Here is a 22640-nt window from a genome sequence, read left to right on the forward strand (position 1 = left end):
CAAGATCAAAAATGACAAAAGTGAGAAACAAAACACCAAAAAAGTAGACAAACGGGCGGAGACCCTGCCGCCGCTGCTGGAAAAAAATCCTAGAGGCAACTCTGCTGTCTTGTCTGTCTGTTATTTCTGTTGTTGTCCCCCACCCCCCTGCTCTCAAACAGACTCACTGATGGACAACAATCACTTTAATGTGTAACAACCAATTCAAACCGAGAATTTTACTTGAATCAGACACTTTAAAGCAGACGTTGCTCCTCCTTCCACTATCAAACTTTTACACTTTTTTTAAATACTTGTTTCTATTTACTTGGATTGATACAGAGTCAGCCAAAACAATGTATACACACATCAGGAAAAGAAAAACTTCAATAAATATTTAATTTGTATAAGTACTTCTATACATATATATACTTTGATCAAATCACGATAACATTGTGTCCTGTTCTACGATGTTTTTCCAACAGATGGCATTACCCTCATGAATGTAGCATCAACAAGCGACGTCTACAACAGAACAGAAATCTCTGGAAGCCAATGGCCACCACTTTGAGCATTTATATATATATACATACATATACATATATATATATATATATATATATATATATATATATATATATATATATATATATATATATATATATATATATAGTCCTAATAAAGTTTTGTTGCAGAAATGCAGTGACAATAAGCTGCTGAACACTTGAATTTCACTTGGGTTTAATAAAATATCTATCCATCCATCCATCCATCTATGCATGCTCTAAAGGAGTTAAACTTGCTGTACATTAGTTAAAGTTGTTTCATAATAGTTAAAGTTGCTCTAAATGAGTTAAAGTTGACCAACAATACTTTGAATTTCCCTTGGGATAATTAAAGCATCTATCTATCTATTTATCAATCTAGACAGGTGCACACATCTGGACACAGACCCCCTCTTGTCCCGCTAACACACATTCACACCGACCAGCTGACTTTGCTCCTTTTACTGCCTGTTTCTGGACTATTTTACAGCCAAACATGAAAACATGACATATTTGGACAAAGTTAACCAAACAACCAAACGGTGTTTCCTCACCAGGGGGGAAGAGTTTGTTATCCCGGGATGTTGATCAACAATGCGGGCATCACGAGTGCCAACAGTGGGCACCAACACACACTCCACCAACATCCGAGCACACACACGCACACACACGCACACGCACGCACGCACGCACGCACGCACACACACACACACACACACACACACACACACACACACACACACACACACACACACACACACACACACACACACACACACACACACACACACACACACACTCCAGCACCAACATCCGAACACACACACTCCACCGCCAACTCCGAGCTCACACACCGCGGCTCTACCCTAGAAGTTGAGCTTTTCCTCCGTTTTGGGAGCACAAAGCCGGACAAGAAGTTGCTGTCAGTGTTGGAGCTGCAGCTTCCACCGGCTGCGCTGTTTGATGTGGGAGAGAGGAGACAGAAAAGGGGGAAGACACACAAATAATGCATCACCTTTTGCTCCGAGGCCAACTTACCTGGATTTTGCCGAGTTACGATCGCTTTCCTCTGTCGCCGCTCTCCGTCAGATCTTCAGCGACTCACTATGAAGGCTTATTTTGTAAAAAAAAAAATGTCAATTCTTCTCGCTAAACAATCACTCCGCACATCCAAGATGGCTACCAGGAACACCTCCTCCTCCGATGCCCCGTTGGACAGGAGCGCCGCCCACCTCGCTTCTGATTGGCCCGCTCAGGCCGCTCCCGCACTCTTATTCGTGTAAAGCGGCTGTCCGTCATGACGGTCTGGTTTTACTACTTCCAGCGTGAGTCCCGCTCTGATTGGAGGTCTCGGAAAGGTCAAAGGGTAAACTGAGTTTTCACTGTACTCCCACCCCCGCCCTTCCCGTTGGCCGCAGGGGGTTGTGGGAAAAGCAGTCCACTACTGCCTTAGCTTAGCAGGAATGGATTTATTATTCGAGTCATTATTTGATTATTTGTTTAATCCACAAAACCATTTTGTATTATATATATATATATATATATATATATATATGTACATATATTAATAATATGTGTTTATAATAATATACAAAATATGTATTTGTTATAATATAAATTATATATATATAGTTTGTAAATAAATAAATTATACATCTAATTTATTTATTTATAAATTATAAATGATTCTATTTTTGTAAATACAAATAAATAATTTATGTATATTTTAATTCGTGTTTTCTTGTCATAAAACATTTAATTAAGGTCTAAATGTACAAGGTGAATGTAATTTTGTTAGTTTTCTTTATTGTTTTTTATTGTTTTTGTTTAAACTGTTCTTCTTTTCTTTTTTTTACAATTATTAAAACATTTTAAACAGAAATGATTTGTATGTGTCTATATATATATGATTTAAGTGATTTAAATTATAATCCTCATGGTTTTCATCATTATTAAAAATTATGAAAACAAACATAAAAAAGATTTTGTTTAGGTATTTTAAAAAATCTTTGTACGTTAATTTTTTCACTTTTTCTACATTACTGCTGGTCGCATTTTGTTTTTTAATGTGATAATTATTGATTATTTTTATGTTTAATTTCAATTTCTTTTTTATTTTATTGAATTTTTCATCATATTGACTGTCACTTACACTGAAATCACTGAGATGTTCTGTTTTTTTTCATGTCCTCTCATGTCATCACTCCCACATGGGGAAAGAATCTGGTGATTTAAGAGGATAAGAGTCATAATTGAGTGTTTTGTGTCGACCCTGCAGCATCTGACCTCTATTATGATTAATAAACCTCACCATTTATTGCCGACCTGTCAGTGAACAGTCAGTTATTGATCCGGCTTTAAAGGCTTCGTACCTCTGTAGTCGCTGCAGCTCCAGCTCTCCGTGCTGCTCAGAGTTAAAACCTTCACAGTTTTCATTTATCACCCAGCATGTTTAGAGGCTGAAATCATCAAAATCACAGGTTTAAGCACCAACCCACACATCTACATAGTGTCCATACAAACAAACATTTTCAAGTTTAAATTAACCAAGTCTTATTTCAACAATATTTACAGAACATGCCCCCAAAAATATGAAGATTTTACTTTTGACTGATGAACAGTTGAATTTAAAAACCCAAAGACATCAACCTGCTGCTATAAAAGCCTCCAGCTGCTGGAAACTGTACGGTGTAGTATCAAGATTTATCATTTTTAGAGCTGAAAAGCCTCAGCTAGTCATAATTCAGGTGTGTCAGAGCTGATCTACCTGAAATTTCCTTATTTCAAACATATTTATACGAGGTTTCCTGGAGTTTCACAATGCATTCTGTACATGTAGTTTAACATATGGGCCTTTTAACACATGCACGACCTATAAAAACTCAAATTAAAACAGATTTTAAATGTGATCAGTCACAGAAATGTTCATGGTAATCTAATTCTTGTTTCCATGATGTTGGGGTGTTTTAGTCGCATTTTCTGGTTTCTCTTCCTAAAGCTTGACCTGTTTTTTGTGAATCATCAATCAGATTGATTAAAATGCATTTAAATGGCTACAATCATAACGCGTGGTTGGTTTGTTGTTTCTGTTATTGTCCTCAGAGACATTCAGGTGTTTATGTTTCCCATGTATGATCATGATGTTGTGATTTTATGATGCTGTAACATTTTAATCTACATGTAAACTTATTTAAATTGTCATATGTTTAAGTATTAGACCTCCACTCTGGATCAACCTGCAGAGTCACTAACTTCTTTTAAATCACTTCTGAAAACCCACTTTTACAGACTTGCTTTTATGTGAGGTTTACTTTTAGCTTTGTTTAGTTTTAGTGTTTTATTCTGTATTCTGTCCTGTTTATTTTAGATCTTCTCTCTGGTTTTATTTGACTTTTAGCTGCCTGGTTCTTTGGTGTGATGTCGTTTCTTTAATTCTCTATTTTTTTTTTTTTTTTTAAAAACAAATTGTCACATTTTCCACTTCTGGTGGTCCTTAAACTCCTCATGTGTGATTCCATCTGGAAAAATAACCAAATCTGAGCTTAAAATGTTAATATTTCATTTAAATTATTTTGTCCTTCATGTCTCATTTAAATATTTGCCAAAATCAAACATTTGCTCAAAAAAAGGAAGAAAATTCTGTAATACTTCAGCCAACTGTGTTGTTCACACAGAGAGGAGAGAAGGATGGAAATGCAGTTTTAAAAAGTAAGCAGCAAGATATCTTTTGTGTTAAATCACTATTTTCTAGCGTTGGCAGCACCTGTGGGAAAAAATGATTGCAGGTTTTTCCATTTTTGCAAAGTCAGTAATTAAACAAACTCAACTTTTATTTATTGATGATTTATAGCAGAGTAACTGAGTCATTCTACATGTTCTCTCTACGACTGTGGTTGTTCTGTTTCTACAGAGATGCAGGAAAAATGAGGGAGTAAAAAGTGACAGGAACAAAATGTGCTGAGACATGACTTCATAAAGGTGAGCTGTTGCTACTTGATATTGAATTTAGATGTTAAGAGCATTAATGAAGCTTTCTTAAGTCTCAATTTGTAATTTCAGAAACAATTTAGACAATTAATGTAAGAGCAGCTTGTTTATGCTGCATTACTATTTTCTCCCACTGGAGGGCGCTGCAGGCTGCAGTAAAGTGCGTGATATTAACTCTGCTTCACTTTAATATTGTTAAAATTATAAATCAGATATTTTCAGCAGTCTGTTTGCTTCTGCTCATAAATGATGACTTCCACGTGTATAATTAGGATGTTTTTACTTTAAAAAAAAGTCTAAATCCTTCTGAAAAGTACAATTTTGCTGAAATCCTGGTCAAGCGAGGAGAAAGTCTGATATTATTTTTTAATATATTTTCCTTTGAATTCAGGATCCCCAAGGTTGAATTCACTCTCTAATTTGAACTTCTCAAGAAGATGGACTGACTCTGAAGAAAAACTAACAATAATATCTGTAACAACATTTATTTTTTTGCATGACATGATGTTTTACATCTTCTGTTTTCAGTCATAATTCCAAACATTTCAGCAACATCAATACTTTGAAACTTAAATACTTTCATAATTAAGGCATGAAATACATAAATAAATAAACTTGCTTTGTTGAATAATTGATAACAAATGTAAATGTTCACTTATATTTCTGTAACTCAAAAAATGAAGAAAACACACATTACTTTCTCATCTAATAGAGAAAAAAATGAAAGAAATTAGTTTAACTGACAAAGCAAAACAATCTTTCACAAATTAAAGACACATTAAGTCAAACTCTATCTGACTGTTTTGATACCTGATCTGAAGAAAAAAAAATCACGTCCAAAGATTTCACAGTTCATCGAGCTTTAGTCGAAAAAACAGAAACACAAAACAGAAGTTACTTCAGTCTCTACGCTGAAAACCAAAATCTGATCAAAAAAAAAATAATTTCACCTCTACTGGCTGCACATGAAGCAAAAAGAAAAGTATTTATAGAAATCAAGCTGCTCATTGGAGAAACTCTTCTCAAACAGACATTTAATCTTCTCAGTCTCACATCTAACGAGCTGTAAAAGTCAGTGTGTGGTGTAGAAAACTCTGATTTAACCAAACATTTCCTTCTTCTTCCTGCTCTGCTGCTCAGTTTCTGAACCTGTAAGAGATCGGCAGCAACTTGTGAGTTTTCTTCATGGTCTGGACTTTGGAGTGCGTCGCCTCGTCCATCGTCTTGTAGCACCGCCGGGCATAATCCAGGAGCTTCTCCTTCGATGCCTCGAACTCCCCGACTTCTGTCACCTGCAGGAACATCAGAACCGTTCATAGAAGCAGAAATCTGGACTTTCTAGACTCTTTTTAAAGCTCAGTCTGATAACGACACAATGGAGCATGCAGTGGTAACGCCATAGATCATAAAAACAAGAAACAATATAAGATCAATTTGTTTAATTTACAAAAATGGAAACAAAACTCAAAGTCAGACACATCTCCAGTGGGTGTTGGACTCCTCCAGGGCTGTCCCTCGTCTCCAATTCTGTTTGTGGTCTTCATGGACAGGATGTCAAGACTCAGATGGGGTAAGGAGGGTGTCTGGTTTGAGGACCTCAGGATCTCTGCTTTTTGCAGATGATGTGGTTCTGTTGGCTTCATCAGACCTTCAGCAGCTCCAAGTCCGAGGCCATGGTTCTCTGATGGAAAGCAGTGGATTGTTTCGTCTGGGTTGGAGGGGAGTTGCTTCCACAAGCAAAAGAGTTCCAGTATCTCAGGATCTTGTTCACTAGTGATGGGAAATTGGAGCTAGAGATGGACAGGAGGATTGGTGCAGCGTCAACTCTCAATTTAAACTCTCGATTTACCGTCCATCTACGTTCCAACCCTCACCTATGGTCATGAGCTCTGGGTAGTGACCCAAAGAATGAGATCATGGATACAAGCATCTGAAATAGTCTTCCTCTGTAGGGTGTCTGGACTCAGCCTTACAGATAGGGGGAGAAGCTCAGACATCCAGAGGGAGCACAGAGTAGAGCTGCTGATCCTTCACCTCTAAAGGAACCAGCTGAGGTGGTTTGGACATCTGATTCAGATCCTCCAGGGAGACTTCCTTTGGAGGTTTTCTGAACACATCCTCCTGGGAGGAGACCCCGGGTAGATCCAGAACCCTTTGGAGGGATTATATATCTCATCTGGCCTGGGAACGCCTCGGGATCCACCAGGCAGACAATGGATGGATGATGGATGGATGATGGATGGATGATGGATGATGGATGGATGGATGGATGGACGGACGGATGGACGGACGGATGGATGGACGGACGGATGGATGATGGATGGATGGATGGATGATGGACGGATGGATGGATGGATGGATGGACAGATGGATGGACAGACGGATGGACAGATGATGGATGGATGGACGGATGATGGATGGATGAACGGATGGACAGATGATGGATGGATGGACGGATGATGGATGGATGGATGATGGATGGATGGACGGATGGATGGATGAATACAAAACTGAAATTAACATTTAGAACATTTTTGAATTGCCTACCGGTGTTAGCCATATTGAAAAAAAAGCGACTCTACAAACTATTTTACTATATTTTTACATTTCTAGTTTGCTTCCAGATTCGTCTCCTATCTGCTTTGAGTAAACTGAAAAATTCAGTGAATTTTTGTTGCGTGACAGTCGGTCTCAGCTGAGTCAGTCGTGGCTCCACAGCTGCAGCAGGGAGAACTGAATTTTTTGTTTTTTAAATGATCTGCGTCGAGCAAATGGTTTACATTTAGCAGTATTTTGGGGGAATTTTAGTGAAATATCATAACTCATCAAAATCAAGCTTGAGCTCAGATTTTGTTGAGTTTTCTGATGGAAGATGATGAGTTCAAGGACCGTCAGAAAGTTGAAAGTCTTATTATTCTTTCTGTTTGACTGATAAGTGTTGTCATTTTCTAAAGAGTTTAAATGAGTTCCCAAACCAAACTTTCCAGGGAAATTATGTGTTGTTTTCACTATGAATATGACACATTTTGAACTGAATTCATTCCTTGTTTCAGCGCACACTAAGTGCAGACCAGGAACTCTAAATTCTGACCTTCTCCGGAGCCACCAGCAGCAGCTCGGCGATCGGGGAGGTGGAGGCCATGGTGTTGCGGTCGACTCCATGGATCTGGAAGGCTCTGGACATGCTCCTCACCCGCTGGTAGGTGGACAGGATCTTCTTATACCGAATCAAAACCCCGTCTGGGTCTTTAACTGGGGACGGAGCAGAAAACAGAAAAAATACTCTCAGTGAGGACTGACTGCTGTACAGAGCAGGTCTTTAGTCAACCAGTGGGTCTGTTTTAGTTGTTTTTGGACAATAAATAGATTTGTGGCACAAAGGAATAATCTAAACACTAGTTAACCCTGTGGACCTCACATGTTTCCTCACTGTGCGCTCATTTTTCACTACAATCTGAAATCCTGCAGCTCCATGGAAACAGAACAACCACGTCTAGAAGTAGAGAGAATCCAGCTATCTTATTAAAAGGTATTCAGTGCAGCCATAATGTCAGAAACAATTAGAAAAATCTGATTTTCTTTCAAAAAAAAAAATTTGTTTCTTTGTCTGAAAAAAATCCAAAAATTCTGCAAAAAAATTTCCCAAATTTCTGAAAATTTGCAAAACCTTCAGGAAAAATATTCCAATAATTTCCTAAAAGTCTCCCTTAAAAGTTTTACTTTTTTTAAAAAATCCCCCAAATTTGCCCAGAAAATTCTTGTAAATATTTTGAAAAAATGACTAAAAATCTTCCAAAAAAATCCTAAAAATATCTAAAGTGACTCCATATATATCAGTAAAACGTCTAATATTTTCTATAAGAACATTCACATAAAAATCAACCAAAATCCAGTGAAATTCGCTGGATTTTGGTTGATTTTTTGTGAATGTTCTTAAGAAACATTTCTAACATTTCTTTTTTTCCACCAAAAAATGTTCAAAGATTTCCCAAAAATGTTGAAAATGTGGACATCAGAAGTTTCACTTCTTTTTCACTTCACTTTTTTTTCCCCACATTTTCAAACTTTAAAATGGGTCAATTTTGACCTGCAGGACAACAGGAGGGTTAAAACACTTCACACAAGCACTTCGAGACACTTTGCATTCTTTGTTATTTCTATTTTACTATTTTATTTACTTTTAATTTCCTGTGTAATTGTGCATATTCCACTCATTTTTGTTTGTTTATTGTACTGAATTATTTACATATTTGGCACTTTCCACCTTTGTAAAGAAACAATATTGTTTTAATCTTAAATGTTCCCATCTTGTGTTTATTGTTGTGTTGTTGGGTACATGAATTGTATGTACAGTAGACACACAGATGCTCTGGCACAAATGAAGTGAACGGAAAAATAAAGTTCTTTGAATTGAATTGAATTCTGGCAAAATTATTTCCTCTGGGATGAATAAAGTAGACCTTATCTTAAGTTCAAAATCTGAGGATTTTTCTCTTATTATTTTTGTCTGATGGTAATTTTTGAGAGGAAAACACTCTTTCAAAACTACTGGTGGGTTTTGGTCTTCAGAGGGTAACAGGATGCATTTACTGCTGGTTTTACTTTCTTTAATGGGATCTGTTGATTCCAAGAAACATTGAAAAAGTCCCCCTCTCTTCTGTATGTTTTCTGCATCCTGTGTTGTTGTGTTAGCTGATCTCACCTCTTTGTCTCTCCCTGCTGTGGGTTATCCTGAAGATCCTCCTCATCTTCATCCTTGGCTCTCCGTTGGCTCGGCCTCTGCCCTTCTTCTTTGACCCCTTCTCTGCCGAAGAGTCCTCGTCTTCCTCTTCCTCTTCCTCCTCCTCCACGTACTCATCGTCAGTGAAGTATTTCTCCTCCTCCAGATGATACTCCTCCTTCACTACAGCCGAGAAAAAAAACAAGAAAACCTCCTTCATTCCACTGTGAGACAGAGAAGTAAAACTCCCTCAGTAGTGCATCAATCCTCACCAGGGATAGGGGCGCTGCGGCGGGTCCGAGGCCCTGGTCCTGGTCCCTGGAGGCGTTTGAGGGTCATTCCAGACCTGGTGGTCATGGGGGAGGGAGGGGAGGGAGAGCTGGCCGGCTGGACCTTCACAGCATGCTGGGCGTCTCCACACCACTCCGTCGCTGTGAGAAGAAAAACTACCAGAGTTAGGATTCATGTCAGCTGCAAAAAAGAACAAGAAGAAATGGAGAAACGACATCAGGTCCATTAAAACCAGCCGGCAGATTAGAAAGACTTCCTGACTAAAAAAACTGTAAAAACAGAATGAGTCAGCAGGTTTCCAACTCTGTCACGGTCCTTGAACTGCTCATCTGTGACTTAACCCTCCTGTTGCCTCATTTTCGGACGGCAAAAAAATTTTTTCTTTGTCTGAAAGAAATCCAAAAATTCAGCAAAAAAATTCCACAAATTTCTGAAAATTTGCAAAACCTTCAGGAAGAAAATTCCAATAATTCCTTAAAAGTTTTATTTTTAAAAAATACCCCAAATTTGCCAAGAAAATTCTTGTAAATATTTTCAAAAAATGAGTAAAAATCTTCCAAAAAAAATCCTAAAAATGTCTAAAGTGATTCCATGTATATCAGTAAAACTTCTAATATTTTGGAAACCTTTTTAGCATTTCTTCTTTTCCACCAAAAAATGTTCAAAGATTTCCCAAAAATGTTGAAAATTTGGACAACAGAAGTTTCACTGTGAAAATATTTTTTTTTCAAACTTTAAAACAGATCAATTTTGACCTGCAGGACGACACGAGGGTTAAACCAAATCTAAGTTTTAAATTCATAAAAAATCACTTCAGTCTACATTTCTAAAAATTCACCAGAAATAAACAGTTTGCAGAAACAAGATTCTGTAAAAAAATTAAAATTCTGCACTAAACTGTGACACTTACTGAGTCAACAGCAAATAAAAAGATAACTGACAATAATTCAGAACACAAAGCATATTGGAGACAAGTGTGGAAACTATTATCGGCCTGATATCGGCATAAAAATGTAATCTCTGTCAATATCGTTCTCGTTTTTTTGCCTATCATGAAAAGCATAAAATAATGCCTGGATTTCACCAGCATTTATCGACTCAGAAAGGGAGGGAGAGTGTGAACTGTTGTTTGAGAAGATTTTAAAAAAAAAAAGCATAAATATGGTATTTTTTCCACAACTTAAGTTGAAGTAGTTTTCTTATTTTGCACAGACAATGTTTACATCTGAGAATGCAGCCAATAAAATAAGGTATGATGTGTTAATTCCACCACAGGAGATATGTGATGTTACCTAAAATTAGTTAAATAGCCCACAGATATTGGTATCGGTTGATATTGTAATCAGAAATTGAGAATTGGACAATATCGGCATATTGGTTATCGGCAAAAAAGCTGATATCGGCCATGCCTAGTGGAAACAAATTCAAATATAAGTAGTAAAATATCTATCCCATCAGAGGCACCGTGTTTCTTCGACAATCAAAGAACTTCCACTTCATTTTTTTTGTTTTTTAATTATTTATCTCATTGTAACTGTGTCATATTTCTGAGTTCTCTCTACTTCTAGTTGTGGTTCTTCTGGTTCCGTAGAGCTACAGGACTTTATACTGCAGTGGAAATGAGCCCACAGTGGGTTAAAACGAGGCCCAGAAGCTGCTTTCAGACACCTCACCCTCCGGACTCCTCATGCTGACGATGAAGCGGTCCAGCTGACAGCGCAGGAAGTTGCGTTCCTCCTCCAGCTCCTCGATGCGTTTCTGCAGCCAGGCGTTCTTCTCCAGGGAGACGTACAGGTGAGCCCGCAGGTTGGACACCAGGATGAAGGGACTGTACTGAGAGTAGGGCAGCTCCTGAACCACCGGCTCTGCAGGAGAAGAAAATCAGAGGAGGAACCAGTTTAAAGATGTGGAGGAGAAGAAATCAGTTAAAAAAAAAAGACTAAAATTACAGAAGAACAGCTGCTTTGGACTTAGGATAGTAGATAGAATTTAACCCTGTAAGACAGAAAAATGAACATATACATATATTTATGTATATATTAATAAATAAATTATTTATTTTTATATATATATATATATATATATATATATATATATATATATATATATATATATATATATATATATCAGCTATCAGACAATAAATCCAGTTGTGTGTAGCAGACGTGACGTACCGTCCATCATCTGCTGGCCCTGGTTCAGGTGGTAGGCAGGCGGTCGCTCCACGTTCTCCTCCAGGGGAAAAGACACGGCATAGGCATCCAGATACAAACCTCCTCCTGCTGAGGATGACGATGATGCTGCTGCTGATGAAGACTGCGGCATGTAGTTGTCTATCACATGGAAAAGAAAATTAGTGGAAGACTCCGCACGTTACAAAGGTCAGTTTAAGCTGCTGGTTATATCTGGGGTTTTCGGAACATTTTCAAATGGTGGAATTTCACACAACAAATGTTTGTCTCCTGTTAAAAACATTATCTGCTTATTAAGCTGATCATCAAACAAGGAACTGGGTGTGAAACTCTGCTTTCAGACTTCTTGTTTTGTCCTGGGACCAAAGACATCGCAGTTATCATGATGCACATGAAAAGCAAAACCTCACATTTGATAAAGCAACGTGACAGAATGTTTGGTATTTTTGCTTGATCAGCATCTGAGATGTTACAGATATGAGAATAGTCATCTACTGTTTACGTTGGATTAGAGCTTACATTAGATAGACTAAATAAACAAAACAGACCATGAGTAAATGTGAGGAAAAAAACAACCTTCGGACAAAATGCTCTTTCTGTGAAGACAAGTAAGATCTGTGACAGTCTTCCAGTCTCCATAAGGGAGCAACCTTCAAAACTCACCTTAAACAGCTGAAAGTCAACCAGTCTGGTGACCACTGCCTTTAACTTCTTTGTGTATTTTTTGTAATGTGCTTTTTTATTGTGATTTATTGTCTTTGTATTGTGCCTGCCTAGGGATTGCAGATGCAAATTAGCATTGTTGCTATAATCTGGCATATTTACGTCTATTGTTGTCTAAATAGACGTTCATTAATGTGCACTGTCCCAATCAAATAAAGAAATAAATAAAAATAAGTAAAATCTGTCATAACAGAAAATCTGATTTGTCCACTATCATTTAATACAGTAACACAATAGCTAGCAAGCAGTAAAACTTGCACAATAATCTATATAAAAGGCTAACTACCTGGCTAAATGCTACACTAACTTGCATTAGCTCTCGCTAGCTAGATCAAACTGTTAGCTACAGTAGGCTAACTAACCTGCTGATTCCACAGTATTTTCAAGTTGTGAATTTGAATATCAGTTATAATCAAATCAAGTAAAAATGATAACTATTCCCTAGTCCCCCCAGTTGTCATGCAATCGGCAATAATCAAATTGGTCAAAAGGAAAGAAAAAAGTGTTTGCTAACATTTATGCTAACATTTATATAGCAGCTAAAGTTAGAACTACGTAAAAAATTGAGAATATAATTCATCTTATGCATCAGTAACACGTTTGTTCTACTCAAACTGAGGTTAAATATGATGAATGTAAGTCATGGTAAATGCTGAGTTAACTCATTTAAGTCATTTATCATGACTTATATTCATCATATTTAACTGTATAATAACAAAGCTGTAGCCTGGTACGATTTAATTACCCACTAGTTTGTTCACTTAAGCATACTTCCTTTGTACATATCATGCTTAAATGCAAAAAAACAAAAGAATATAGACATTGCTCTTGAAGGTGTAACAAAACAAGCAGTAGAAAATGTATTATAATCTACATAAATGGCTAACTAGCTGGCTAAATGCTACACTAGCTTGCAGTATCTCTCGCTAGCCAGCTTAAATTGTATGCTACTGTAGGCTAACTAGGCCTGCTGAGTCCAGATTATTTTTAAACATTAATTAAAATCAAACTAAGTAAAATGGTAACTTCTCCCTAGGCTCCTCAACTGTTATGTAATTCGCAATAATCAAATTGTTATAAAGGAAAAAATAAATGTGTCATTTATGCTAACATTTATATAGCAGCTAAAGTTAGAACAACGCAAAAAAATTGAGAATATAGTTCATCTTAGGCATAAATAACAGGTTTGCTTTACTCTGACTCTGAGGTGAAATATGATGAATATAAGTAATGATAAATGCTGCATTAACTCAGTATTTATCATGACTTATATTAATCATATTTAGCTTTATAATAACAAAGCTGTAGCCTGGTACGATTTAATTACCCACTAGTTTGTTCACTTGAGCATACTTCCTGTGTACATAGACTTGTATTTAAAAAAAATTAAAAAGTAAATAAATAAAATAGACATTGTTCATAAAGGCGGCAGTTTAGAAAACTAGATGAGGTATTAGTGTCTTAAAACGAAGTGTGTCGCTGATCATTACGGACTCATTTCCTTATGTTGAAAACCAAAACACAGCGAGTTTCTCCAGCTTTTTAAAGACACTCTGAACAAACACATTAGTCTGTAAAAGCTGCGGACAGGATGTTTAAACTTATTTAAAAGCCCTGAGTGGTTCGAGCTGCAGCTCTCGGAGGATGCGCCGCGTCGTGCTGCGGTTACCTGCCGGGTTTGAGTCGTCTCTGCCGGCTGCAGGGTTCATGGTTGGGGCTGTCTGCTGGTAATAACCGGATAAAGCTGCTGTTATCCGGCTGCTGTTGTTGTGTGCAGTTATACTTCAGTAATACGGCCTGAAACGAGCCACAGCTGCTCCTCTGCAGCTCACTGTATCCAGCAATCCCTTGATTATAAGTGGCGTCTACAGGTGTACTGGCGTGGCCGCTCGCACATGCGCAGAAGCGCTTCTGGCTTCTTCCAGAATTCAGAATAAAACATCTTCAGCCCAAAGGAAGGTGGTTGGAATATATTTAGTTTTAGTCGCTACTCCGCTCTAGTTTGTCTCGTAAAAAGAAACGACAAAAAAGTTAATAAAATTGAACAAACAAATAAATGCAATTCAAAAGTGACGACTGAAATATTTTCTAAATCGTGGTAATAATAGTAAATTCTGCTGCTTTTGCTTTTATGAAATTTACATTAAAGAGTTCATGAAAGATATCAAAATCCCTTAAATTAAATTAAACAGTAATAGACAGTTAGAATACAATCTCCAAAGTCCAAAAGAAAATAATTTAAAGTGCAATTAGTTCTATTTGCCTAAAGAATAATTAGCAATGTGTGCAAACAAAGGTGCTCATGTCAGCATCAAAAATGGAATTAAATGCATTTTTAAAAATAATTCATATATCACAATAAAAATATAGTCCCGAAGAAATTAGTAGAAAATATTAGGTTCAGTGTCCTTCCTGTCCTTGTTTGTCTTTTTAAAAGAAAGAACAACTTGAATAAAATAAAATCCAAATATTTTCTATTCACATTTCATCCTGTGAAGGGTTGCTGGAGTCGAGACCAGGACACACAATAAAGTAGAATAAGTGGATAAATGAATGCATTTGAAACAGAGGAGAACAACGTGGTTATACTGTTATATTGCAATATTTTAGTTTTTATGAAATGTCTTAGAATTTATGAAAGACGTCAAATGTATAAATGTGAAAAAGTTATGTATTCATTATTTATTATTAATTAATTGTTGTTTTGTACATTAACAGGTGGGCATGTCAGTAAGTAAAAGTAGTGTAAATCTGACTAATAGATCATCAGTTTATCTATAAATCACTGCCAATCTCTTCTTCAGGATGTGGAAATTAATCAGCACTAAAATCAGCTGTGCAACCTGAAAAAAACTAATGAAATTATCCCTGACTCTGTCATAACCATAGACTGTATATGATCAGAACTAGATGAGTAAGTTTTAAGAAGGGGAGCTGTGAGGTCACGTGAGGGGGCGGGGCTCAGGTAAACGGTGAGCTGGAAGGTGAAGGCGGAAATAGAGAAAGACGTAAATATCCGGGAAAAAAACGTCCATGAGGAGTTTTATGTCCCCGAAGGGACGAAAATAACAAGTAAGTGAAGTTATGGATGGAATAAAGTTAAGGTTTGAGGTTAAACTTGTTCTTATTTAGTGAAATCCAACACGAAGCTCCTCCTAAAACAGATCCTGCAGAGACTCCAGATCATCTCCATACAGTGGAAAACTGGTAGATTAGTCGCTGAGAAATTAAATCAGACTGTCCAGGAGGTGCAGTTTAGTCACGATGAAGTCTGAACTCCAAATAAACTAAATATGCATCATTAATAAAGCTAATTAAACTGAGAGATCTCCATCCATCAGCACAGACTATTAATAATCATGTTTATGTGGACTGAGAACAGACAGAAAGGCATTTTACTTTGTCTAGAGCACAGAAAGATCATTTCAGATTAATTTGTCTTTGAAATAACTTCAAAATGTTTAAATTATCTGGATTATTTCTACAGACTGTTTGGCCTCTGATGCACTAAATTCACCAAACAGTTTGATCTTAACCCTGGAAAACCCACTGCTGCACAAATGCAACATCAGTTCTCTTTTTATGAAACTCTCTGTTATCACAGTATGTTAGTATGATAATAGAAACCACAGCAGAGGGGTGACAGCAGCTGACCTCTCAGCAGTTTTCTAGTGTTTTTCTGGATCTGCAGCTCCTCTTCCATCAGGTATTAACGGTGTTTTGTGTCCTCCAGCTGGACCATGGCTCTATGTGACCGGCTGTCCCACTGTAAACTGGCGCTGGCCTTTGCTGTCCTGATGGACTTACTGGGAGGAACCATTCTGCTGGTGGGAGTCTTCGCCCATCTGGAGATTAAAGGACGAGACTACGGAGACTTACTGGTCTATACTGGTATGTAACGAGACTGCAGAGACTTACTGGTCAATACTGGTGTGTAACTCATAATCAGAGCTGGAGGTGTGGAAAAGACACGATGAGTAAACTGGGAGATGGTAGATGGAGGCAGATGTATTCCAGAATCTGTGAATCAGTGTCAGCCCACAATTATAACAGTTAATGAATGTGTCTCCATATTTTAACCATCAGAAACCCACAGTTGGCTTTAAATGTGTGTTACCCTGAAAAATGACCCAAAATGACAAAATTTATCAAAACCAGAAACTGTCAAAAGAAGAAATGATCTTCAGACTTTCAACTTTTTGAGTGCATGGGATATATCCTGCATACATTTTTATTAAAAGTAAAAAAAACTAATGGTTTTATGTTCATTATGATCATGTCTTTACAAATTCCATAATTATTTATTATGGACACAATCACTTATTAGTAAAAAATGACTGGATATCACTAAAATGTCAACTAAATAACCATCTGAATTTAATACCAACCACCTTCTAATGAGCTAAACAATAATAAAATGAGCTGATTCAGAAATAGTTTGGATTGTGTTCTTTTATTAAGCTGAGAGAATCATGACAGCTATTTGGCAATAAATCACATTTTATATGGAAAATAACAAATTAAATCCCTTTCCACTGAGTTCTCCATTCCAGAAACACCTCTCCAGGAAGTGTGTTAATTCCAGATCACATGACCTGCTCATTCTGTTTCTTTTTTTTTCATTTTCAGTCCGTTATGTGGTCATTTTGTGCATTTTTGTAGTTATTTTGTGTGTCTCTCGTCATTTTGTTTCTTTATATGATAATTTTCTGTCTCACTGAGTCATTTTGTGGTCATGTTGTTTCTTTTTGTGGTTGTTTTGTGCGTCTTTGTGCTCAATTTGTTTCTTTTTTGGTCATTTTCTGTCCGCTCTGTGGTGATTTTGCAACTTTTTGTAGTTATTTTGTGTGTCTCTCATCATTTTGTATCTTTATATGATAATTATGTGTCTCATTGAGTCTTCTTGTGTCTTTTTAAGCATTTTTTGGTCATTTTGTGTTTCTTTGTCAGTTTGTGTCTCTGTGGTCATTTTTGGTCATTATCAGTGTGTTTGTGGTCGTTTTGTCTCTTTTTATGATAATTTTGTGTCTCAGTAAGTCATTTTGTGTTTTTCTGTGGTCATTTGTGTTATTTTATAACACAAAATGACAAATTGTATCTGTTTTTTTGTGTCACATTTTGAAAATTTTTCGTCTTTTTAGGATCGTTTGTGTCACATTTTGAACACTCTTAATCATATTCTGACCTGTTTAGGAGCTCTGTTCGTGGTCATGTTTGTATGAATTATTAATCATATTCTGACCTGTTTAGGAGCTCTGTTCGTGGTCATGTTTGTATGAATTATTAATCATATTCTGACCTGTTTAGGAGCTCTGTTCGTGGTCATGTCTCTGGCCGGCTGGGTTCTGTGGTACAGCGGGAACATCGAGGGTCTGACGTCCAGGAAGGAGCTCGGACACATCAGCAGCGCCGTGGAGCGACTCGCCCGGAATCTCAGCCGCAAGATCCAGACGTACCGAACCCAACGCTGAGGAGGATGTTAGCGTTCCTTTCAGTGAAAAGCCTGTGTTTGTCAGTATTAACATGATCTAGAGACACAGAATCAAACTGAAGTGTTACAAGCAGCTGTAGATGTGGTTCTGTTACAGTCATTTCATTATTAATGCTGTTTTTAAAATGTTTCAAAGTGTTGGATTATGACTGATACGTGGTAAAGCAGTGGTCTCTGGTTGCATTTCAATAAAATACATTTTTTAAATCATAGAAATGTCTGGTTTTGTTGCATTTCAAAAAGAAAACTCTAAAACAGACTTTGCTACATTTACAAATTTAACCCTTGTGTCATCCTGTGGGTCAAATTGACCAGTTTTAAAGTTTGAAAATGTGGGAAAAAATCCACTTTTCAACCAACCAACCAACCAACCAACCAACCAACCAACCAACCAACCAACCAACCAACCAACCAACCAAAATCCAGCCAATTTCACTGGATTTTGGTTGATTTTTATGTGAATGTTCTTAAAGAAAATATTAGAAGTTTTACTGATATATATATGGAATCACTTTAGATATTTTTAGGATTTTTTTTTTTTTTTTGGAAGATTTTTACTAATTTTTTGAGAATATTTACAAGAATTTTCTGGCCAAATGTGGGGGATTAATAAAAAAAAAACTTTTAAGGGAAGCTTTTAAGGAATTATTGGAATTTTCTTCCTGAAGGTTTTGCAAATTTTCAGAAATTTGGGGGATTTTTTTTTGCTGAATTTTTTTCAGACAAGAAAATATTTTTTGGTGCCCGTAAATGAGGACAACAGGAGGGTTAAAAAAGAGATATGATCAACTATTTAAACAACAAAAACTGAGAATAGTAATGTTTACATTTATAGAACAGACATCAGTGAGTCTACAGCAGCATATTCCTGTTAATTTACATGTCTTACTGTATATCTGCTAATATCAGAGTCATTATTTATTTCTCATGTAATACTATAAATAGTACATGTCATATATTTCTCTTGTGTCTGTTTGCACATATGTTGAGCTGAAACATTTGAGAAACACTTAAACAAGTATTACAATTGAATTTTTAAAATTGAGACAAAATTATCATCTAGATAAGATCAATAATTTAAAAATCTAAATTTAAATGAAAGAGAACAGCTGAGCGTTGCATTAATGCATTGACCTGTTCATTTACAGTCGTATATTATTGTATCCACATTTTACAGAGAAACTGGACTTAATTGTGCACCACGTCCCAGAGGAAAATACTGGACTTTTTACTCCTATTTGTTTGTCTGACAGTGTTTTTTTTTGTTGTTGTTGTTGTTGTTGTTGTTGTTTTTAAATGGCACTGCAGACAAAAAAACAACCTTGAAATTACAACACATTACTACAGATTAAACCTTTGTGGCTAATTACAGAAATCAGTGTGGGTTTCATTTCAATAACTTCTGCAATAATCAAATGTTTCAATGAAAATCTGTGAATTTTTAGTGTATTTACAACAATAACAAGCTGCCGACACACTGTTAATAATCCAATGGCAGCACCTAATAGATTACATCACTGAGATCAGTCTAATCAGTACTTTTACTGTAATTCTTGAACTGCATTTTTCTGCTATGGGACTCTACAGTGGAGTGTTTTCACTTCGCAGTGTTGCTAACTTTACCTCAGTGAAGGATCCAACGCTGTCCTGGTTTTACAAAAGAAGAAACCACTGATCTCTGCTGGTCATAAGTGGGAACTACAGCATCAGAAGGACATGATTCCATCAGCAGCCTGATCTACAAAGATGGGACCAAAGATGTGACATAAAAAGGAAAGATATATCAGGATTTTAAATCACAATGATAATAATAATAAGGAATGTATTTATAAAGTGCTGTACATAGAGATAAAAACAATAAAACATCAGAAATCCACAAACATCCTGAAACAATAAAAAGGACATCAGTAAAACAGTTTCAGACTCATATGTGGCAGTAAACTAGTAGGTTTTCAGCTTAGTTTAAATCCATCAGTGGAAGATTCCTGCCTGATTTCAGCAGCTAGACTGTTCCGGAAAGAAAAAGCCGTTCCCCAACCGTCTTTCTGCGGACCTTTGGATTCCCTGGGAACGTAGAACACCAGTAGGGACGTACGGGTTCACCAGATTCAACAGGTACGATGGGACAATTCCATTTACAGTTTTATACATTGACAGCAGCACCTTAACACTCCTGCTGTCCTCATTTACAGACACCAAAAAATATTGTTTCCTTGTCTGAAAAAAATAGCAAAACCTTCAGGAAGAAAATTCCAATAATTCCTTAAAAGTTTCCCTTAAAAATGTTATTTTAAAAAAATCCCCCAAATTTGGCCAGAAAATTCTTGTAAATATTTTCAAAAAATGAGTTAAAATTTTCAAAAAAAATCCTAAAAATATCTAAAGTGATTCCATATATATCAGTAAAACTTCTATTTTCTTTAAGAACATTCACATAAAAATCAACCAAAATCCAGTGAAATTCACTGGATTTTGGTTGATTTTTTTTGTGAATGTTCTTAAGAAACATTTTTAACATTTCGTTTTTTCCGTCAAAAAATGTTAAAAAATTTCCCAAAAATGTTGAAAATGTGGACATCAGAAGTTTCACTGTGAAAATATAGATTTTTCCACATTTTCAAACTTTGAAACGGGTCGATTTTGACCCGCAGGATGACACCAGGTTTAAGGGAAACTTTTAAGGAATTACTGGAATTTTCTTCCTGAAGGTTTTGCAAATTTTCAGAAATTTGGGGAATTTTTGTTTTTTTTTCAGACAAAGAAACAATATTTTTTGGTGACCGTAAATGAGGACAACAGGAGGGTTAAAGCAGAGGTGAGGTTTGAGAACCAGAAACCATCCCAGCAGAACTCCACCTGAACCCAGCAGCATCTATGAACAGACGAGAGGAACTGACTTCACTTCCACCAAGAAGGAAACTTATAATCTCATTCACCTCTGACTCTGACATAGATTGGCCTACAAAGTAATAGATTACTCTCATCTGTGAGGAAGTCCTGACCTGTTAGCGTGAGGAGGGATCCCCTGCAGACGGGGAAGTTCCACCACTAATGGGATTATCAGGACACTGAGCTTGTTTTCAATATTTCCTCTGACAAACAAACTTCCTGCAGCTCTACACACAAAACTTTACTTGTCCTCAGTAAAGTTTATCTTTAAAAAAACTCTTTTTCATGCAAATTTTTATTTTTTCTGACTTTTTCTAGATTTTTAAATACACAAAAATATAAATAAATTGCAAAAACAGACAAAAACACTGAAAACATGAAACTGAATAACCTTAAAATTATTCATTTGTTTTCATCAAAAAATTACATTTTGTTTCAAATTCTTCTTACAATCTTCAGTTTTTAGAGAATAAATAAATCTGTTAATTTCAAGTTTCATACTGGAAAAGTATTTCCAAAATTAGATTAGATGACATAATTATATATATATATTTTAAAATAGATTTCAATCTTGTTGTTTTTAAACATGTTAAACATGATCACAGGTAAAATTAAAGTTTAAAACTATATTTTATTGATGAAAAATTCTGTAATTTTACAAGACGATTATTTTCTGTTTTTTTGTAAATTCTGTAATTTTATATCATTTTGATGTCACAGAAGAATGCAAGAATATTATATTATGTTATACTATATTATATTATAATATAATATAATTTATTTTATTATTTTCAAGTTTTTATTTTGCAGTGTAGCATCATACTCATTTTCTGTTGTTTTGTTTGTAATTTCTGTTATTTTTTCATTATTGTTGATTCCACAGAAGAATGCAAGAATATTATTATATGATGTTATATTATATCATATTATATTACATTATATTATATTATATTATATTATATTATATTCAAGTTTTTATTTTTGCAGTGTAGCATGATACTGTAGATTCAGTTCAAGTTTAAAACTGTGAATATATTCTAAAATTGAACACAATAATTGACAAAAGAAAAATAAACATTTGTTCTGTAATTTTACAGCAATTTATTATTTTTATTTTATTTATTTTTTGCTAAATGACAAATATCTTGTATTAATCAAAGTCTTGCATAACAGAATATTAATAGTTATTAGTTGCCTAAACAGCAGATCAGACTTCTCTGTTTGGAAGACACTGGATGTTTTTCACTTCTTCACGTTCTCTATATTTAATGTTTTTCTATCAATAATGCATCAGATTACTGTGTGCTCTGGGAAATGTCCCTTTAGTTTGATCGTCTTGGTTTCCTACCAGTCCACCAGTGCTGCAGACGGATAAACGTAACAACGTTTTAGAGCCTAAACAGTCCGATGTCATGATCTAATAGAGATTAAAACACTGGAGCCAGAAATAAAACCCGAAATGAACAGAAAACACATCACCACACATGAACAGACATGTAGAAAAGCTGTCACGTTAGAGATAGGAATGATTTTTATTCGTTTTCTCAGTCCCGCCTCTTCACGTTTCCTTAAATCTTCTATCTTTATCTCCACTGTTGATCTGACCTCTTGCTGCTCTCTCGGTGAGCCATGATGCCCATTAAGGTGTCCAGCTTTAACTTTCTTTTTCGAGCCGCAGATTCCCAAAGGTCGAGCCAAAGAGCTTTGATATGACTTCTCAGCTGCACTCTGGTAGCTGTTGATTTTCCATTCCCTTCATCAACTCTGTGCCAAAGCCTCCTCAGCACCTCTAGCTCCTTCTGTTCCCCTCTAATCCCTCCCAC

At 36.1% G+C, this 22640-nt stretch overlaps 3 protein-coding genes across 7 annotated transcripts in view; 1 reads left to right on the forward strand and 2 right to left on the reverse strand.

Annotated features, from left to right (window-relative positions):
• The window catches only part of cnot3b (CCR4-NOT transcription complex, subunit 3b), a 45218-nt gene extending 43496 nt beyond the window's left edge, over window positions 1-1722 (reverse strand). For all 5 annotated transcript variants that reach the window (XR_008604147.1, XM_055017881.1, XM_055017880.1 and 2 more), the window contains exon 1: window positions 1563-1722. The gene's annotated coding sequence lies outside the window, so the exon portion shown is untranslated. The remainder of the gene's footprint in view (window positions 1-1562) is intronic.
• A 3265-nt stretch (window positions 1723-4987) lies between these two features.
• Window positions 4988-14278, reverse strand: LOC111565853 (coiled-coil domain-containing protein 106-like). Its single transcript, XM_023266134.3, has 7 exons — window positions 14107-14278; window positions 11697-11855; window positions 11196-11387; window positions 9504-9662; window positions 9214-9414; window positions 7603-7763; window positions 4988-5803 (listed from the first exon to the last, which is right to left on the reverse strand). The coding sequence occupies exons 1-7, from the start codon at window positions 14144-14146 to the stop codon at window positions 5648-5650; spliced, it is 1068 nt and encodes a 355-aa protein (XP_023121902.1). The 5' UTR covers window positions 14147-14278; the 3' UTR covers window positions 4988-5647.
• Window positions 14279-15390: 1112 nt separating this feature from the next.
• LOC111565865 (transmembrane protein 238-like) lies at window positions 15391-18144 on the forward strand. Its single transcript, XM_023266160.3, has 3 exons — window positions 15391-15509; window positions 16171-16328; window positions 17745-18144. The coding sequence occupies exons 2-3, from the start codon at window positions 16178-16180 to the stop codon at window positions 17906-17908; spliced, it is 315 nt and encodes a 104-aa protein (XP_023121928.1). The 5' UTR covers window positions 15391-15509; window positions 16171-16177; the 3' UTR covers window positions 17909-18144.
• The last annotated feature ends 4496 nt before the right edge of the window (window positions 18145-22640 follow it).

Source organism: Amphiprion ocellaris, chromosome 15 (assembly GCF_022539595.1).
Source record: "Amphiprion ocellaris isolate individual 3 ecotype Okinawa chromosome 15, ASM2253959v1, whole genome shotgun sequence".
NCBI lineage: Eukaryota > Metazoa > Chordata > Actinopteri > Pomacentridae > Amphiprion > Amphiprion ocellaris.

Coding starts and splice junctions, on each gene's coding strand:
- LOC111565853 (XM_023266134.3), bottom strand. CDS start 14,146: ATGAACCCTGCAGCCGGCAGAGACGACTCAAACCCGGCAG. Junction 9,663..11,195: donor CAGCATGAGGAGTCCGGAGG/GTGAGGTGTCTG, acceptor TTCTTCTCACAG/CGACGGAGTGGTGTGGAGAC. Junction 7,764..9,213: donor CAGCAGGGAGAGACAAAGAG/GTGAGATCAGCT, acceptor CTCCGTCCCCAG/TTAAAGACCCAGACGGGGTT.
- LOC111565865 (XM_023266160.3), top strand. CDS start 16,178: ATGGCTCTATGTGACCGGCTGTCCCACTGTAAACTGGCGCTGGCCTTT. Junction 16,329..17,744: donor AGACTTACTGGTCTATACTG/GTATGTAACGAG, acceptor TGACCTGTTTAG/GAGCTCTGTTCGTGGTCATG.